Source organism: Sinohyriopsis cumingii, chromosome 19 (genome assembly GCF_028554795.1).
Source record: "Sinohyriopsis cumingii isolate HCF-2022 chromosome 19, ASM2855479v2, whole genome shotgun sequence".
NCBI lineage: Eukaryota > Metazoa > Mollusca > Bivalvia > Unionida > Unionidae > Sinohyriopsis > Sinohyriopsis cumingii.
The window spans coordinates 31,508,625-31,530,297 of NC_142979.1; the positions used below are offsets into that span (position 1 = coordinate 31,508,625).

The window sequence follows — 21,673 nt, forward strand, 5'->3', positions numbered from 1 at the left end:
TTTTCCAGTTCACGAGAAAGCCTAGATGATCTAAAAGTGCTAAGAGATCGTTTCTGCCTTTGAGCAGAATAGAACTTACCATATGTTTCTGGAGGATGTCGTCCAAGTACACTGCCGTCCCTGTAGATGAAATCGAGCGGAACAGGGTGACGACGCAATCCATAACCTTGGTAAAAACCCAAGGGCTGATGTTGAGGCCAAAGGGTAGGACCTGGAACTGATAAACCGCGTCGCGGTAAGCGAATCGGAGAAATTTCCGTGACGCGGGGTGGATAGGAACGTGAAAGTATGCGTCGGTCATATCTAGACTGACGGCATACTCGTCCCGCCGGATGGAAAGACGGATTGATCTCGCCGTTTCCATCTTAAATTTCGGTGGTAAAATGTATTGGTTGAAGCGACTCAGTTCGATGATCGGCCTCAACTTGCCGTTTGCCTTCTGGATAAGAAACAGCCTGGAATAAAACCCCAGCGATTGCGGGTTTTTCACAATCTTCACCGCCCGTTTTTCTATGAGCGACCGTATCTCCTGTTGTAGAAAGGTATCCTTCTCCTGATCGGACGGTACGTCCGTGAAGAGGGGAGAGGAGGACAGGGGAGGGGGTTGGATAAATGAAATCCGAAGTCCCTCCGAAATGACTTGGATCACCCAATCGTTCTGAGGAAAAAAGGTAGTCCAGTGGTCCTGAAATTGCAGGAGGCGGCCGCCCACAGGTAGACTGTCCGTGGGTGGTGGAGAGGGTATGTCAATTTTTAAAGTTAGGAGGCTTGAAGACGGAGAAACTTTGTTTCTTACCGCCTCTGTATGGTTGCCTCCTAGCTTGATTAGGCTGTCTCCTGGCATTGGGTTGGGATCTATACTGCACATTTGATTGTAAGGATCCCTTGTCCCTGGTCCGCCAATCATCCCTCCGCTATGGCAGGGGCTGATTTTTTCTAAACGCCTGCGAGGGTTGGGCGGCGAGTTGGAGGGGCAGTTCCTGAGCTGCCTGCTTCCTAACTTCTTCAATTTTTCCTCCAAAGAGTAAAGGCGACCCAAACTGAGTCATCCGTAAAGCCAGAGTATGATGGGTCTTGAGCGACGTGGACCGCAGACATGCGTCATGTTGGATCAGGTCTAAGTTGGCAGAAGTAGTCAGCGCATTAGCCATGGAATGGTGAGCTAACCTGTTAATAACTCTAGCAATCCGGGCCGTAGCTTCCCAAGCGTGGTCATTGTCGGATTTTTCTGCGAGTCGGAAAATGGCTAATGAAGCCAAGTCTAACATTGAAGACGTAGCGACTACGTTCCGGACTAGCTTTGACGTGGCATGGAACACATTTTTGCCCACTTTGTAAAACAGTGGAGCAGACATGTGAACTGCTGTCATATTTTTGTCCAGGGCCGGAAGATCCGTACTGAAGGCGTCTGAATGAGTTTTGTACCAGCGACCCGAGAACGTCGCTAGTATTTAGCTTTCTGAAAAGAACGCCTTAGCATTCCCCGGATCACCTATTCGTCCTGATAGACGATCGTTGATCTCCTATATTTTGGCCGACTGGGGAAGGAGCCAAAGGGACGGCGTCTCTTCCTCCCCGTCAAGATCTACAGACGCCTTAACTTTGTAGTCTTGAGTGGCGGTAGGAGGTGGAGGGCATTCTGAAATTTCCAACACCCTATAAATTTCTTCCACTGCCGCCTTGAAGCCAAACTCAGTCCGTTCCATGGTTGGATCTGTGTACGGCTGATTTGCAAGAGTTTCGTCACCCTCACTGTGTGCCTAGTCGTGTTCTGTAATAGCTTGCATTTCTGGATAGAGCATACCAGGTGGCATAGATGACGCGATTCTGTCATCCTTAACACTGTCACTAACTCTCCCTTGTGGATAATCCGTGAACATATGGACGGCCGGCCCTGCCGGCTGGTTTGTCTGACTTGTGGTCGGTCTGAATGTTGGCGACGGTCCTGCTATCACCGGTACCGGCTGCTCTAATGGCCTGGCTGGACGGACAGATTTCTCACTAAAATCTCCGCCATAGTATTGGTATGTTGCCGGCGGTACAGCTTGACGGACGGATTTATCACTAAAATCCCCGTAAGTCATGTTTGGTCGGATCGTTTTACCAATAGGGTCCCCAAGCTGGGACAGTTGGACGGCCGGTGACGTAGACGTTGTATAAAGATATGGATCCGATGGATCCGGTAAAAACCCCATGCGTCCTGACTTACAGGCCCGAAGGCCATGCTCGGACATGCGGGGGTACTTACGCCCACTGGGCAGCCTAAAATTGGGGAAACATTCCCCCAAAGAGTCAGAAAAAGCTGTGGAAGCGAGCGAGGGAAATAAGGGTAATATCTGGCCTGATGTCAATAGCTGCGTCGTCGCTTCCTGGACCAAACGACACATCTGTTCAAAGTTGGACTGTTGTACCCTGTCAACATTATTTTCCTCCATTGCCGCTGATGTTACTGTGGCTGACGGTTGCACGAACTTTAGGTGGAGGGGGGACCCCAACGTCCCCCACAAGGCTCGCAATGGAGGCTGTCTTCGGATGTATACTGAGGACATCAATGCTATCTTTCTTCGACTTATTCCGTCTATCCCTCCCTTTTGCTGCCTTCTGGACTACATCAGCCCACGTTTGCTCTGTCCAAGTATTACACACGCTGCATGGTATAGATGATGTACACTTGGTACATACAATACAAGAGTCATGGTTGTCTTCTTTTGCTTTGAACTTTTTGCATTTCATGCATTTGGTTGACATTTCTACTGAAAAGACACAAGAAAAGAAAATAAAGCACAAATTAGCAATTCAGCATGTTATTAATTCGCTAATACCACAACCGTTACTAACGGAGTAAGCGAAATTAGTGTCGCGTTAACTCTTAATTGACAACACGAGTTCCGCGATAGCGTGTGTAACATGGTCTTCAGTAAACGAAATCCGTAAGGGTGACAAAGTCACTCAATTTTGAAATAAAATTGTTAAAATAATGTATACAACCTGTAGAAGAATGATTGTCCAACACAATAAATCCAAATTTAACTTCGGATGGTCCAATTTAACGCTAAGATGGCTTGGATTGTTTGGAGGTATAATGTACGTGTTATCCGTACAAGCGAAGCTTAAAAACTAGTGACACCTGGCGGTGGCAAGGGGAGGTAAGGGGCAAGAGTTATTGCCCTTTGGTCTATATGCGATAGACCGAAAAGACGAATTTTCGTCTTTTAGTAGGGCTGGATTCGAGAGGTAGCAGGCTTATATCCCTAACGTTACTGTGATCGGGGAACGTATTTGAAAGAGAAAATGATTTTCAGGCATCTGAGGTCCCAATTTTTTTTTGTGTGATGGCAACTAGGGCTAACCTTTTCTCATACAGAGACAAAAATCAACCAGTTGAGAAATCGAGTGCTCAAAAGATGATGTTGACTTTGCACCAGTCCAAGAATATACAGCACTATGTCACAAGCTTTCAAGGCCTTTAGGTTCACAAGATTCAATCCACAATGGAAGGTTTAAATATCTGTGACTGATGGTTTAATGGGATTCGGCTTGGCTTGAATCTTCCTTGGCATATATATTGCCAAATCAAGAAGAAAATTCAACCAGGAATTGTCCCATGTAAGAGGGCCTATCAGAATCGGCTTGCAGTTCTGACTCCTCAACTTCTGCATTATTTTCAGTACTAAGACTGTTGGTGGGTGGACAAAGGCCCACAACCCAACCCAAATGATTGAAAAAATACATCCATGCACAAAGCTTGGGTCCAGAACTGGAGAGATGAAGATGGGCAGTTTTGTGATTCCACCTTGTTGCAAAATGATCAATCATCATTTGCCCCCCAAAGCATGCAAATCAGATGAAAAACAGACTAATCGATGGACTATTCAGTACAAAATGATCTGAACCTTTCTTGATGTACCGGTAGATCTAGTCAGGACAATGCCATAACTGCCAAACTAGAATGCACAGGTCAGGTGGTTTGGTTCCTCCATTTGAGGAGGTTGTCATCACCACTCAATTATCTGACAAGATTAGACTACTTTTCCACAGCGGTGGTCCTTCTAGAGATGAAAGACATTAATTATAACCATCATTTCCAGAAGGTTGATGTGAGGTGGCATTTCCTCTTGCCCCCACTTACTTTTGAGAATATCAAAGCCTGGCAACATGTTTGCTCCAACCATACATACTGGCATTTGTACATAATGTAACTTCAGGTATGGGCTTTTCCAGAGGAATTTCTTTTAAGTCAAACATGGTTGGTGCCGGGTACTACCTTCTTTGTGATCCTGACCTTTGATCAAGTAGGCTGGAAAAGGAGTACTATTGAGCCAGCAAGGTCAGCTGTAAAGGATGAATGAAAATAATCAAATTCACTGCTGAACTGAATAATTTTTTGTTGCAAATTTGTCTTAAGTGATGTCAAATATTAATATCCATCTTGTCTCACAAAAGTCCAAGATGGCAAGGCATTCAGAGTATTCGCCATGCAATCATGTGCTATTCTGTTGATGACTCTCACAATTTGAATCTTTGACTAACAGATATGATTGTTACATGATTTTTCAGCAAGTCAGAAAATCACTAACAATGCCAAGTTTAAAACTGATGATGTAGCTACAATAGTATGTTCCAGTTATGATGTAGTGTGAAAATCACTTTTCTCAACTTTACAAGATGAAATTTCCTTTCCAAGGCAGGAAGCTCAGTCTAAAAGGCATCCCAGTATTTTACCAGTTAGATGATAATCTCACTAGTAATTGGGTTTATGGGAAGAGTCTTACAACTGCCCAGATCACTCATCATGTTTGAAAGACGGTCAATAGTTTTAAATTTTTGACAACTGTGCAAGAAGATGGAAGGAGTGGCTCTCCTGCTCCTGGTCTAAGTCTACAATAGCCTTGACCTGATAGGCCCGAGTGGCAGTGGAGGGCAACTTGAACTGATAACAGCTGGTAAATTTCTTCCACTGCAGCCTTAAAATTTAACTTAGTTGTCTCCATAGTATGCTCTGGGTATGTTAGATTATCAGGCTTATCCTCTCACTCACTGTCTGGGTTATCCTGGTCCAGCTCAACTTGCTCGTCCATGTAAAACTTACCTGGTGGCATGAAACAGGCATTTCTATCATCCCTGTATGTGTCCTGTTTCTGACCCAAAAGGAATGTTGTGAATATGTGGCAAGAATAATCCACAGGACAAAATGGTCTAGCTGACTCATTGATATCATGGTCAACATGGGTGTCAGCCATTTAGACAGTGGTAAGGATGGCTTCAGTAGCAGCCATGATGCAGGTGTAGTGAAACGGATGACTACCAGTAAGGTGACCATCCATGTGACATTCAAGGCCCTCATAGACTAGTATGTAGTCAGGGATGCCAACATGACCAATCTACAGTTGCTGAGGGGGCACTCACCAGTCATTATATCCTTTTGAGAGAGTGACATAAGGTGAAGTTGTTTGCATTTGAAACATGAAGAGTGGAGAGAATGTTGGCATACTTCTATTCTACTTTGATGTAATGTGGCTGACATTTCTTTGGATATTAAACTTATGGAAACTGTACATGATCTAAGAACACAACTAACTAAAATGACTACTCCATTGTGCTAAAAAAATTAGCCTGAATTAGTCTAAAGTACATTATCTTTAGCACTTATTAAAATAGGGAAACCGAGTTTTGCCCAACTAGACAATACCAGCTTCTGAAAGTGCAATGGATGAATTACCAAATGTATAAAATGTATAAAAAAAGTTATTGTTTTTTTAAAAACAATTTACTTCTTAAGTCCTTGTAGTGAAAATGACCAAGTGGACCTAGTAGTTTTTTGAAAGATGCACATTTGAAGTAAGGTCAAGCTGTATACTCTATAACCCATATTATACCCATCAATCATACACCAAAATAAACGAAATTAAAAATTCTTTGAACAATACCTAAGATATATTTCTTTTTTAAACAGCTAATATAACCAATAAGGACACCCAGGGCAATTATTTTCCTTTAAAATTCTAACCCCATGCAAAATACGAAACTGTAGAGTGCACCTGAGCATAAAATTCATGAAATTCAACTAATAACAATGACAATTCAATAATCAATGATTAAAATTTCCCAAGTACACTCCTTCTGCTCGACCGTGTGATAGCCTATTGCATCATTTGATTTGTAGTGTGAGATAGCTGTAGCAAAAGTTAAAACCAGCTTATTTTCCTAATAATAATGTGATCATAAAACATATCTGAAAGAGAAACTTTTGTCTTCTGTCTACTCACAGTACAATTCATCCAAGATAAACATCCCATGAAATGTCATCACTGCACATGTTATAATAAGTACTTGGGGGATTGGATTGTTGGATTAAGATGCCATCCTTTCTGCTGTTAAATGCCATCAGTCATTTACAACAATCTAAATGCATTTAATTCATTGTGATGTAAATTATTCAAAAGGTCATTGAATACACATCTCATGATGCATTAGATACAAAGCAGTTTTGGTGGACACTATTAGCTGCCAATTTTATATAGTTTTTAATGGGAATGCATTCCCCATGAGGTCAATATTTGGGTATTTAGAATCATAATTTATTCTGCACTGCAATGAATGCTTTAAACTTTTTTTTATTGTCCTGAATAACAATGAAACAAATTTTGAATTTTTTATGATTTATTTTTAAAAGATAACATATTTGACCAACACTGAATAAGCAATTATAGTACAAATCAACGTGACACCTGTACAAAAATATTCAAACTATTTGTGTCCAAGAAATGTAAAACATCACCGTTTAATTAAAAAAGAATGACTCATTCAGAAGACTTGCACACAAATTATAAATACTTTTCTCTTATAGGTCCTATCTGATTAAAATATGGACAAATTCTTCACAAAGGAAATTGTAATGCTTTTTGTTGAACCTGTTTTGATTAAAATCTGATTCTCTTGTACAATTTATTTCCACCAAAATTCCCTACATTTACTGTTAAAATCAATGGAGAGTAAGATTGTTGAAAATTGAAGAATGCATGACCTCCCTTTACTAAGACTTTTATTAATGTTATTTTAGAACAAATTGACCAATAACTAGTGTATAACTGTACTGACTGCACATTTTAGATACAAATTATGCATTCTGTGCAGTATATAGTCAAAACCTCTGCTTAACAAAACATTACAGTGACCCACTTTGTATTCAACAGTCCTCTATGTAGGCACTGGTACTACATGCTGGACTCGAGAGATTGCAGTCTTGAACTAGATCTATTTATTGCCCCAAGCACAAGCAAGCCAAAAAGTCCGGTCAAGAAACTTTTTCCTGAACAAATAAATGTTATTGTACAAAACCCATTTTTTTCCAAGTCACTATGAACTTTGCTCTGTTGATCCAAATCCACAGATCTTTTCAATTCCTTAAATGCAAGATACCAACAAACTTTCTTTGTGGTTTTGGACTAAAGGTATCAGTAAAAACCATTTTACTTCTTTATTTCTCAGTGACCTTGGCTTCTGAATTTTTAATCCATATTATGCTTCCTTCTTACTCAAGTATAACTGATCCACAAACTCTGGTGAATATTACATGATCAAGAAGTAAACCTGTTCCACAGAGACCATTTTTCTGCTAGTGATCTTTACCTTTAACCATTTTACCCCAAAATCATCAACAAAGTTTATACTATGTCAGTGACGTATTAAATATACTGAGTATAATCACTTTTCTTTTTTCATTTAGTGACCATGACCTTGTAAGCCCCAAATCAATAAACTGCTTCTTTATTTGATGTGTATGCCATCTACAAAGCCTGGCCCAGAAATAATGTTATTGTGTGGAAACTACTTTCCTTTGTTCACAGTGACCTTGACATCAGAGCCCCAAATCAATATGCTTTCCTCATTATCACATGCCATCCACAAAATGTTATCCAGGTTCATGCTGCAGAACTAATATTCTTTAAAAAACCAGTTTTCTTTTGTCAGTCATAATGACCTAGACCTTTAACCTTTTGACACCATCATGAGCAGGATTACTTACCCCATGTGCAGGCTGTTTCCAAAGTCTGGTAATAGTAAATGGGGAGAAACCTGAATTACTGCATGTATATGAGATAGAAAACAGCGGGATGCATGACTGGAATGCCACTGTAACATCATGATGATGGGCATATAAAAAATGGGCTAACTTGTTTTTTTTTGTTTTTTTTATATTTCTAAATGAAGAATGACAAAGAACATAGGAATCTACCGAGTCTTCTGTATCAAACTGGGAAATGTGACGACCTTTCTTAGCAGACTCAAAATTCTCCAAACATCCTACAAGTAATCCAATCAGAAATCCTTCTAAGCGCTGAAAAAAGAATTTAGGCAATCATCAGGGGAATGAAGACTAAGTGAACCATCATATCTGCACACACATCAGGGCAGGTAACACTGACATCAACTTTGTGAGGATCATACTTTGGAACACAATTATTTGCAAATAATGCAATATAATTCATAATATTAATGAATAATGTTACATTTTAAGATATAAGAATTAAAATAATACATTGTAAAAGAAACCTCCATATTTGACCCTCAAGGAGTAATATGTCCCTGAACTATCAGCTGTATACCAAGCAAGCTGCTAGTTAATATTTCAAGGAAAATATCTGATTGAATTGTTTTGTTTTATTAATAATCTAATTAATAAATAGTATAAATTTATTATTTTCTGCACTGACTTGATTTTCAATGAGCTTGCCTTCTATTTAGCCAGAAAAAGAAAAAAATACTCTTCTATATAAAACACATTTATTCTGGAAAAATGTTGCAAAATGTACACACCTATTTCTTATGTCATCTTTTCTTTCAAAAGAAAAAAGAATGCTAAAAAGATGCATTTCTTGTGCCATTTTTCATTTTAAAATCAGGCTTCCTATATTACAAGAACAAGTTATATATTGCTTAGTTGTATTGCTGGTGCCTTCTATGTAATATAGAAACTTGAATAAAATCTGAGGAAAAAAATGGATACTTACTAAAATCATCCCAATAAAATCAAATATTTTTATCAGATTTCTGAGATTAAACTGTTGAATAGAGACCATATGATCAATCTGTTACAACTGATAGTTCCAAAATTTGTTCCAAGCCACACTTACTCATTACCAAAATAAAATATTTTCTAATGTATCAAAATTTTAATACTTTTAATGTACATACTGCATGAAATATGGAGTAAAAAATGTAAAAAGTGTTAGTCTGCTTAAGTTATTTAAGCTCCAAATTTCCAATTTCAGTTTTTTTTGTGGGAGAGTGTCCCACAAGATGATGCACATGACACAGCATTAAGTAATTATTTGCACCAGGCCTGAATCTACAATTCTCAAATTCGCTGCAAATAAAGAGATCTGATGATGCAAAGTGAGGTCCATTGATGTATCAAACTACCATGATTTAAAATACAGGATTACAAAAATAGTTAATACAATAGTGAATGATTTGAACAAAATTAACGAGACACCCTCAAAATAGATGTATCAGCAACAACACAAAGTCAAATGTGTGACTACATATAAACCAAGACCTTCAGCTGATCAAAATTTAAAAACTTTGTTTAAGCCTGTTCCAGGTATGTTTAACCCTAGACAGAAAATAAGTCTGATCTGTTGCTGAGGAACATTAGAATGGTTCAGAAAAAAATAAGTTCAGTTGATAAAGTCTATTTGTATAAACAATGATCCCTTGCTATAAACCCCACCACCATTACTTAATTGCTGCCCTCTTTCAATGTGATTATGAACAAAAATCAATTGGATAAATTAAATTTCATTATTGCTACATAATTATTTCACTTATTTAAGCTCTTTGATAATAAGAATTAATCAGGGAGAATTGTATTAAAGTCCATATCAACATGGTTAAATAAGTATGCTGCATCAGTTTTCTATATAAAAATACAACTTCATAAAATTAAAAATGATAACTACAAACCTTGACAGCCCTGACCATTTATTTTGAACAGGAAAAAAGACTGTCAGTACAAGTTTGAAGTATAATTTATTCCAGACTATGTTAGACAGAAATTCCTGTACAAAACATTTTTCAAGTTAATGTGGGTAATATTCTGCAAGGCATTGTGGGCAGAAGTTGTCCAGTATTATACTTGTACTTGTTTGCCCCCCCCCCTTCCAGCTCATACTTGTATACTCAATATCTTGAAAATAATTATCCACAATCTCGAAACAAAAATGGCCAATTTTTTACAGGAATTTCTGCATATACCATCATCTGCAATCAATTATACTTCCAACTTTCATTTACCTACTCAAAAAGCAGCAGCGTTGTCAACATTTGTAGTTATCATTCTAGCAAAGCATTTACATTAATTTTGAAAGGTATGCCTATTAGACCATGCAGAAAATGACTTTAGACATGCTGGAGGGACATGGTATTCACATGAACCAAATATTCTAACAAGAATTCTAAAGAATGCCGTGTCTTGCCTGTTCTGCTCAGGAATGTTCCAAATAACCAGCAAAATTAACAGAGCATGAAAATTAGGCCACTATGACCTTCTTATGCCTGTGATAAGCAGGATCCTCCATGATGAATACACCCATAAAGTTGATGCAACATGGCAAATTCATCCGAGCTAAATGCAGAAAGTTAATGTTGGGACCTCTGCTAACAAGAACAATGTCATCAAAAAGTGATATCAATGCTTCACTTAACGCTTTACAAGCAAAACAATAATTACAATCTGAGCTTTCCTACAAACAAATCCTTTATCTTTCTTCTCCTCAATGGCTACCTCACTGTAGTTTAAGTCAGTGATGGCAAAGTTTTATAGGAACAAATTTTACAGGGGTTAAATTCAATGATCAAATAAAAAATATTTGTTCTTTTTGAGGTATATAAATCTGCATAGGAATAATTTTACAATACTGTTCTTAGCTTTCATAATCAAAAACAAATTGCATAATTTGTTGCAGAAATATGAAATCTGACTAGTGATGTAAAAACAATGCTGGTACAGCAGTATTCTCTACTAACATTGTTATCTATGGATGGGAATTAACTACTGTATAGACAGGCCACCGCATAATGATGTATATCTGACAAAATTTTACTCTAAGTACCACTCAATAAATTAGGATCCATGACTATGTCCACCTTGTAACAAGTACTGTGTCACAATGAAATGCCTTATTGTGAGGGAGTCTTGTATTTGAAAATACATAAAAAATGCTCCACTTACCAGAAACAAGTACATTTTTTCTTACAAACGTAAAAAGTCAGAATGAAAATTAGTGTTGTTAAGATATCTGACATACAATGACAATGACAATTAAAAAAAAGGTGCATGGAATGGTTTTGTAGTTCTTGAGGTAAACAAGTAATGAACAAAATGTGAATAAAAACTAAATGAGGAAAGTAAATGATGCAATAATTAAAAGACAGCAGTCATTACCAAACTAATCTGGTAAATACATCTTAAAAAAATTCCAACTTACACTAAACTTATTGAATAGTGTCCAAGTATTCATTAATGGGGAAAGCATTCACAAATTGTTTGCATAAACATAAATACCTGCACATTTTAGTAAATACCTTCTAACACACAAAAGCTCCAGTATTCTGATTAGTTATTTTCTTCATAATTCATCACAAGTGTTTTTTTGTATACTACAGAATCAGAAATATTTGCAAGATTAGATTTTAAGGTTTGGAAATAAATGTAAAATTTCAAGGAAATAGAATAGTTTTTTGCTGTTAACCATAGCACTCAATATACAAAACTATTTTTGTAGTGGATTTAATTTTGTGGATATTTACTATTCAGGAAGAAATTTCAATGTCAATGAATGAAGTTGTCCCTTTGATAACTACTGGCCCCATACTCTTGAAACTTTATCAATACACGACTCATTCTCAAAACCAAAACCCCAAAATTATGTAACATACCTAAAGTACACATAGGTTAGTGAAATTGAGAAATTTATGAGAAGCGCTTAAGAAAATGTTACAAGTTCTTTTATTTTACAATAATTTGTATTGAAGTTCATCAACATCAATGAAATCTGGTATGTATGAAAGGAAGACAAGCATAAGATCTTTAAAGTCTCATCATTCTTACTTTATTCCAACTAAGTTATAAAACTCCAAATGAAGTTACAAAATATCACATTTTCCAATCTTTGTTCTCAAGTTTCCATTCTCATAATATTTTGAGAATATAAGGCCTGGGCTTGTATTCTCAAACTTGCAAGCATATAACTTAAGGTCAAATCTCCACAAACAGTTACAATACTTAAACAATACATGTACATCATTAAAAATCAGCAAATAATAAAATGATGCCTAGTCCAGAAAATCCTTCATGTTCTATGAGTCAATGTTCATTTTAATTACAGTTACAGAGTCAAATTTTATGGAATTTGAGCCTGAGTTTGAGTTTTGTACTCCCAAAAAGTTTTGAAATACAGGACCCAGTCTAACTCTGGAAGATGCAAGCTCCACTTGGCTATGTTCAGCTGTCAAGTCAATCATTGTTTATTCAAAATTAAACTAGACTCCTTCTCACTATAAGATTTTATTTAATAATATGTACAGACTGATCCCATTAAGTGTCAAAATTTTCAAAAGAAATTTTTTGATTTTAATGCAAAAATATATTTATTAGAATGCATGGCTATCTCTGATTGGAAATTAGCAACATCATAATGATTTACACATAACCAACCTTGAGACTCTTTTCATAAAGAACAACTGGTAGACAATTGGTCGTAAATAGTTGGACCTGGATAAGTTGTCAAGTACAATGATACATGTAGAATGGATATACAATATTCATACAGACTACAGCTTAAGAACTGTAATAACTATGATCTGTTACTTATTTTGCAAGAAAACCTTTCACTTATGTTGAATTAGGTTCCAGTGACCTGATATTGTTATATAATATTCAGGATTTCATGAGAAAATGCATCATACAATTCCTAATTTTGCAGTGAAAATGTCAAAGATACCATCAAGTTACATAAAGTTGGTATCAAGAAATTCTGTGTACATGTTCCATATGACAACACAAAATGCACTCACTTTCTTGGTTTCAAAATGTGTATTACTGCATTTGTAGAAACTGTAGCTTTGATTATCAAGTAAAAATAGTAGCATATACAATTTTTAAAAATATTCATATTAACTCAAGAATAATAACAATTCATCTTGAAAAATTCAAGTTTAACATTATGCATAAATCGGTCTGGGAAATGCAAAATTCCCAGTTATTTTTTTCTAAGAGGTAGTGCAAAGTAAAGAAATAGTTATTACAATTAATCTGGAATGAATATGGAAATAACAAGCATACATTCAAACATCAAGATATGATTAAAACATCAAGCAAACAAAGTGCATTTTTTTAACACAAAGATTTTAATAAAAAAGGGCTTTCATAGAACAATCATGCAATTTTCTACACAAAACATATTTAAACAAAAACTATATACATATATTTATTATGAACACAAATGTCAAGTCAGCCCCCGAGTTTCAATAAAAAGGATATTTATTTAGCTAGATCAAAATGAATGCATGCTAAAACTATGTTCAAAATCCCAAGAAGGTGCAACAGAATTGTGCTGAAATAAAAGTAAAGTACAAACCTTAACACTAAAGTTAATCTATGGTGTTGACAGACATACATCTGTCTGTGTAAAAGAACATGCATATGGATGCAAAAGTATTATGTTGAAATTTAGCCAGGGCAGGCTCGACATAAACATACCAATGCTAAATTACACATGAAAAAATTCTACAGTTGTTCATATATACATACTGTATATGTGGCAACAGTAATGCAGAAAATAATTTTGATTTGAGACTATTGACTTATCAAATCCCTAGTCACGCCACAATATGTTTTGAATTATCACCAGTACATTGCATTGTGAGCACTTCTGTCTTGTTCATCAGCTTACTCCATTTTCAGCAGAAAGGATGCCATTAAATATGACAGTAACCACACAACAGTATTAAGTACAGCTGCTTCAGCTAGAGCACTGTCATACTGCTGGGTTATATTAACATGTGAGAAATGGCACTTGCTATTCTTGGGTTATTTTAACATGTGAGAAATGGCACTTGCTCCTCTTGGGTTATTTGAACATGAGAAATGGCACTTGTTCCTCTTGGGTTATTTGAACATGAGAAATGGCATTTGCTACTCTTGGGTTATTTTAACACATGAGATATGGCACTTGCTTGGGTTATTATAACATAACAAATGGTAGTTGCTATTCTTGGATTATTTTAACATGTGAGAAATGGCACTTGCTACTCTTGGGAACTGTCTAGTGATTGTTTTAAACATATACTATTTATAAACACACAATTTTACATGAACAGATAGAGGGTACAGGACAAATGTATATACAGTGCCAGTCACAGTATGTGTGATTTTGATTTTTAATGTAGCTATAACAATTTTAGTCATACCACTACAATGTCTGCAGTGTGGCAGTTTATACTGATGTCTAGCACTGGGGCATCATGCTGCAGACACGTAACATCCTGTCCCATCCAGTCACATTATCCTAACACTAGGCTAACCAGCCCTAACACTAACCTAGTAATAATGAGTGCCAAGCAAGGTAGCTGCTAGTACCATTTTTATAAGTCTTTGTTATGACTCAGCCAGGGTTCGAACCCATGACCTCATGCATCTGAGGAGGATGCTCTAACCACTTAGGCCATTGGAGTGGTCACCAGCCTTAGTAAATGAAAATGTTCTCTGAACAGGACTGAATAGGAATGAATAGAAAACTAAAAGTGTGTGCCAAAGGGACTTGACAAAATTTGAAAAAATTCAACTTTCTGAGCATGTCAGAAGACAATCTACAATTACATTCAATCTTATTTTTTTGTTTTAAAAGTTGGAAGCAGGTATCATATTTAATAGTACTATTCATTCCTCAGCTTGTTTCAGTTTCAATTACCAAAAAAATGTTCCTAAAAATAAATAAGCAGTAGATTCAAAACTGGTGTGTTCATGTGTGTAAAAAAGAGAGACAGACCATGCAGACACATATGTGCATCACATGCCAACACAAGGTGTTTAGTAATTTATACTGACTTCTTGGAAAAGGGTCAATAAACATTGTAAAAAAAAGCTTTAATCAAACATAGATAACATTTAAAAAAGCATTCACAGACTTGCCAGCCCATAAAAGACCACAATAAGGCAGTCAATATTTTTTAATTCAAATTTTTCGGTACAGTGTAATGATACATGTGATGATGGAAAATTTGCACTTGAAAATTGCAAAAGTGTGGTCTCTTGCAACTAAGGCAACTTTATGTTCAATGGCCCTTAATGACCTTTAGTTCAGTTTCAGGCAATACAGTACCAAACCTCAGTTGCAAAATCTGAACTCAACATCATGTATATGGATTTTTTAAATTCATCTGGCAGTGGCAGTGTTGTTGGCTATACTCAAATCAACACAACATAATGTCCAATAAATACAATTGTTTCATTTCCTGCATGTTTTCAAACACAGCCAAGTATCTGAACATAATCTGTTATATTTCTGTACCGATTGTTTGGATTGTTTGGACTGTCCCCTTTCTCCTTCAATGTGTTTTCCTTGCTGGACATTTCCAGACAATGCTATTACATCAAAGCAAAATCTTGATCACACAGGAGTTATGCATGAACAAAATGGCAACAATCAAAACAAATAAGGCAGTAAGTCTGGATCAGAAAATTCATTCAAAACCATTGTACAATGGAAACCAGTAATGCAATGGAAACCATGTCAATGAACCAGATTATTTGCTTGAAAATTTGCTCTTGGGTGTGTTATTGTTCTGATATGACATCTGTCGTGTCCAAAGAACTGACATATTCTTAAGAGTAATGATGTGTACAATGATCTCTCACTATACAGTGCTTTGATATACTCCAGTCCCTCCTACAATGCAGACATGGTCGTAGATCCCATTAAATTGGTTTAATTCCTATAATTGCTACTTGATTTATTTCACTCTCATTGACTTCATTGATAACAAATACCATCCACAATGTACTTGCATGATATTCAATACATTACTTTTCGTTTTAGCTTTGTGTACAAACCTCATTATGATAAAGCCTTGTTTGTAACATACTTCAGTACAAGATTATATAATGTGGTATAATTGCAGGTCTCCAATGAACAAATCTGTAATGAGGGAACAATGTACTTTTAAACATTTTGGATGTAAATCTTAGAAAAGAACGTTTCATACAGGAATATATACAACTGAGGTACTCACTAATCCACCAGATATTTCATGTTAGCTGTCATGAAGAATACTGTATTTCTGTGAAAGTATAAGATGCATCATGTACATCAATGTACAAAAAATACATGTCTGAAATATAGTATTTACACTGTGAAAAGCATAAAAATAATAAAAAATAATATAAAACAGAAAGTAGAAAACATAAATGACCACAGGTGACTAAAAGTGTTGTTTGATTTTACTTACAAGGGTCCCACATCACTTCAGAAAGTTCAGTTACTGTTATGATAAGAGCTGATATTTCGTAAGGCTTGTTTTCATCCCATGCTGAAAACTCTGTATACAATAGTGCACACAATTTGCTTTGTGCCTAAGACATATTTTTTTTCCTGATCTTTACAAAGAAAATTCTCAAAATGTTTTAATGCAAAATTGGAAAAAATTAACAATGGTCCCATGATAGGTACATTATCTGCTTGAAAAATGTTTAGGTTGTCTCTGGAGATTATTGACCAATGGGTTTCAATTATACTGACATTGCACCAACTAAAAAATGAAATGTGGTTTCAAACAAAACGAACTGTGCCAGGAATATAAAAATTAAAGATTTATCTTGTGTCCCATTATATATGTTGTTAAACTTAATAAAAGAAAGTATCTTTCAAGAATATGTATATAGCAAAGCTCATCGATCACAAACTCATATGAACCAAACCAATGGTCATACAGGCAGCATTACTTCAGGTCTGACCAGATTATGTTCTCTGCCTAGTTCCTCTTACTTGTAACAAAATTCTGTTTTTAACAGACACTTTTCAAACTGATATCAGTGGCTGTGGTTTCACTACACGCAAAATATAATCTAAAGTTTTCACATGAAAGAGAAATGAAGGAAACATTCTGAGATCTCTTCCAAACATTCTTAGTACAACACAGTGTCCCTTCCAAACATGCTGATGCACCTGTCTACAATGTTCAAAACATCTGTGGCTGCATTGTCAATCAATCTCTTCAGGTCTAACGCATGGAACTCACCAATTTTCAATTCATCTGTAGTAAATCCACTTCCTAGGACAAGATTCAAGATCTGAAAATAATACAAAGAAGATGTAATAGAAGGTTCTACCTGTTGGATATTCTAGTAGTGCTGGCCTAGTCATCTACTGGTATAATGGATATAGTTGTTCTGGCTGTTCGGTTAGCTGGATAGTCTGCTGGGTATAGGACACGATCACTGTAGGAACTATCGCACAATGTGGATGCCTGGCCAGTCAGGTACTATTCACTAGTCTGAGATGATAGGATTCTTGACTGCTGACACCATACTTTGATTACCTGGACACTTGACTGGTTGCCTGGCATTCAAGATGATGTATGTGTGTGTGTGATTTGGATTTTTAATGTAGCTTTAACAATTTTTCAGTCATATTGCTACGATGTCTGCAGTGTGACAGTTTATAGTGATGTCTAGCACTGGGGCATCATGCCGCAGACATGTAGCATGATGTCCCACCCAATCACATTATCCTGACACCAGGCCGACCAGTCCTAACACTAACCTCTTAATGCCGAGTGCCAAGCAAGGCAGCTGTTATTACCATTTTTGTAAGTTCAAGATGATGTACAGAAAATAATGTAAACTTGCTGTAGATCAGGGTGGTCCAACAGCTTGGACAACATTGACCAAAAATGTATTGTTATACAGAATATACATTAGTTATGGGATATATATTTTGCATAAGCATGGGCCACATATGGCCCACAGGACTGTAGCTGGACTACTGTAAATGATTGGATCTTGAGTGATCAATTGCTAATGGTGCTGTTTTTGTTGGGCTTGGGGTTGGGTCTGTCTCGACAGTCCCCATAAAGATGATCAAAGTTTCCAAATCTGGATGAATGCTGCATATTTCATGTTTGGAAGATTTACATATGCCCTTTTCTCCACAGCCCTCAAATGCATTTTCAAGATGCTGGACTAATCATCTTCTGTCCATACCTTACACATGCTACATGTGTGTTAGGAAGAGAGTTTTGTGCGGACAAGCACATCTCATGCTTGTCTTCTATGACTTCAAAATATCTGCAATTCTTCCACTGGGTGACATTTCTTTGATCAACACAAACAAATGCAAAAAAGTAATGTGAATGCATTAAATATACAAATTTTTTCAAATATGCTACTCACATGACTAAGATGACCCCCCCCCCAGCCCAAAAAAATTAAGAGAGCAATACAACTGAAATCTTGAACATGACCAATCAAATATCAAATGGACAATTACAACCACCTACAAAATGCATAAATATAATAAATTCACTGGTAACAATGCCAATGTTGTATTCACAAGGCCTAATAACCTTTTGATTTACTACATCAAGCGCAGGCCAGATAAGTGATTTTTAATGCCACACCCTATGATGCAAGTCAATGGATAAAACCCTTGTACTATACCACTGTAAATGGACTCTTTTAAGGCACTGTTCACAGTTGCAAGTGAAAGTTTACACTGGTTACATCCGGGATTCTGTAGCCACCTAAGGGGAAACCAGGGGAGTTAATCAGAGTTAATTCCCTCTGTTAAGCAGAAAGATGTTCATCTTTCACAAGTACTGCATTTACAGGTGCCATAAAATAATCATTTGATGGAGAATGCAGTTTTTGTTCCAGCTGATATACTGCTTCATATTACTGATCACATTACAGCTTGTATTGATAATATACAATATATTAAGATAATAAGTATTAAAATAGTAAATAGGTATGTAATGATAAATACAAGCACATCACCTCTTGTTCATATAGAATAATAATAATAATACAAGACACTGTTGCCTAGAATTATAAGCAAAAACCTGATACAATCATTGAAGGATGAAAATATGATAAATGTTACTATTTAGAAAAAATAAGTATCCCCTATCAATATTAGAAAGGTTTTTTTGCTATAAAGGTTCATTACATTAGGACTTCAGTTATAGGTTCCTTAAAGCATCCTGTCTAAGAAGTATCTTTACATGGCAGAGTACTTTATAATAGATTTTCTTATACTATAACAGGTGTGATATGTATATAAAGCCAGCTACTTTTAGCCAAGCCCAAAAATATGAACTATATATGCTTGCAAATTTCCATATCTGATTGAATGATGTCAGTAACCAATGCTCCACATAAAAGTCATTCCTCACAAGCGATTACAGAAAACAATACAAGCTACACAAATGTTATGCACAATAAAGCTCCCTCAAGAATATTCAGTATAAATAATACCTTTTGTCCTAAACTGCATATAGATGAGCCACTGTTTCCAGTACACTTGTAGCATGTCATAACCTTGTAGACAACACTGGGAAACTGACAATTGTGGAAATAACCAGACCAGTCTCTCTTTGTGTCTTGAAAAGCAAGATCAGCTTCAAAGTTCACCAGGTGACCTGTAAAGTAGGAAGTATTTCTATAAAAGTCAACTCATGCTTTCAAAAAGAATTTTAATTTTTTTTTTTTTTTAAACTGAACCAACTTTAAACTGAACAAAGTGCATTCTCACTAAATAAGGTAACTGTGGACTCATGACTGACATGTTTTTACATGTAAATGAAAGCAGTTACAAAAAAAAAAATCGCCACACAGCAACAAGAGGCCAAAGAGAGCCTGATATTGCTGACCTGGACAACTGTAAGCATGTGAAAGCAAATTCATACTTGGTTTTTAAGCACAACAAAGGAAATTTCAAATTTATGTCTCATGACACTATTACTCTATTTCTATGAAGATCTGTCAACTACTGGATGGAAAACTAAGCACAAGGAATGCAGAAGTACATGAATTTGACCTTCACCTTTATAACCAATATAACCATGCTGAGGCTGAAGTTGCTTGGTCAGGGCCCATAACAGGATGTACTCCAACTGATTCCTCTCACTCTGGTTAAACATTCGGACACGTTCAACCATAAATTGTCTCTGCTCAAGGGTCAGCTCCTGTTTTCCCATCACTGATGGAACTGGAACTGTCATCAGACCTACAAAATTGGGACATATTGCTATGATCATACCCAGTTTGCTATGTGCAAATGTTGGCCATAGTACCAGTAAAGAGCTTAAGCCAAAGGATGAAAAGTTTTTCCCAAGTGCTCTGGTAAAACGTTGGCACAAAGAAAACCATGTATGATTTTTTGTATTCTTACATGATGAATTACAATTGTTTACCAAGTACATAACAAGGATATTACACAGCATTCTAGCAGTGGTGTTATTATCAAAGGAGGGTAACCCCCTGTTAGGAGCATGCACTTTTTGTTGCATATTCCATTCCCATCCAACCCCATAACCCCATCTTAATTTCCCCAATATTAAGGAGTTAACCCAGGGTTAATATAACAAATTTCATAACAAATATAATGAATCTTCCTACTCTGACTGTGTCTATTCATTTTGGTCATATAATATTTAATAACATCCATGTAATATTTGTACATCTGACCTCTGACCCCCTGCCAAAAATCCCAGTTGAAGACAAGGTTCCCCTCACTTGTAGATGGTTCCCCAATATCAACATAACTATGAAAAATTTCACGAATTTCACTCAGATGTTTGGAGGAAATGTGATACTGAACAAACAGAAAAAGTTTATCACAATATCCTCTGCTAAGCAGAATTATAACAATATCAATCTGTTGCTCAAAGATAATAATTAATGAAATCATACAGGTTCTCAAATAAACATCACATAACTGAACATTTATGTAACATCCTCTTTACAGTGGTCTTCCAATGTAAAGGACTTAAATATAAAATAATCCTTCATTGAATATGACTGTTTGCCTTGAACACTCTTGAATTGTCAAAATATATTTAAACCATTGCTCTAAATTTATTTCAACTGATTTATTTTTATACTTATTAGAACTAGTTATATTGATAATGCGATTATACATTCCATAATTATAACCTATTTTTTGTGGTGGTGCATATAATATTCCCCACTATCACACAGCTATGCTAATAATATAACACAGTAAACTGTGGCCTTTTATAACTCCTGTGAACCAAATTATAACAAAATTATTAATATACAAACAGCCCTTATAAATTGGATTTTAAACTTTCCTGCTCACTGACATTGATATTACAAGCTGTACTTTAATCTTTCAGTTTCCAAGTTTCTTTTGCTATGACAGTAAATTGAATTGGTAATTGTGTCTCCAAATGAATAAAGAATATTAAGGAAATTGTTAAGTGTGAATAAGCAATAACAAACAATAAAAAAGACTTTCAAATAATGAATACTTGCAAATTTTGTTATATCATGAATTTTATATGTATTCTAACAGTAATGAACTTTAACTTTGGCAGAAGAAAACCCATGCAGTATTGTTGCGAGCAATATCCTAATGATTTCAAATGGGTG

General features: G+C 36.1%; 1 protein-coding gene across 2 annotated transcripts in view; it reads right to left on the reverse strand.

Moving 5' to 3' along the window:
• Positions 1-6,642: 6,642 nt before the first annotated feature.
• LOC149775383 (uncharacterized) overlaps positions 6,643-21,673 on the reverse strand; it is a 107,087-nt gene continuing 92,056 nt past the window's right edge. For both annotated transcript variants that reach the window (XM_089943456.1, XM_089943455.1), the window contains exons 11-13: positions 20,103-20,285; positions 19,535-19,698; positions 6,643-17,350 (exon numbers count right to left, since the gene is read on the reverse strand). In XM_089943456.1, coding sequence (XP_089799582.1) covers positions 17,186-17,350; positions 19,535-19,698; positions 20,103-20,285 — 512 coding nt within the window. In that variant the 3' untranslated portion in view covers positions 6,643-17,185. The remainder of the gene's footprint in view (positions 17,351-19,534; positions 19,699-20,102; positions 20,286-21,673) is intronic.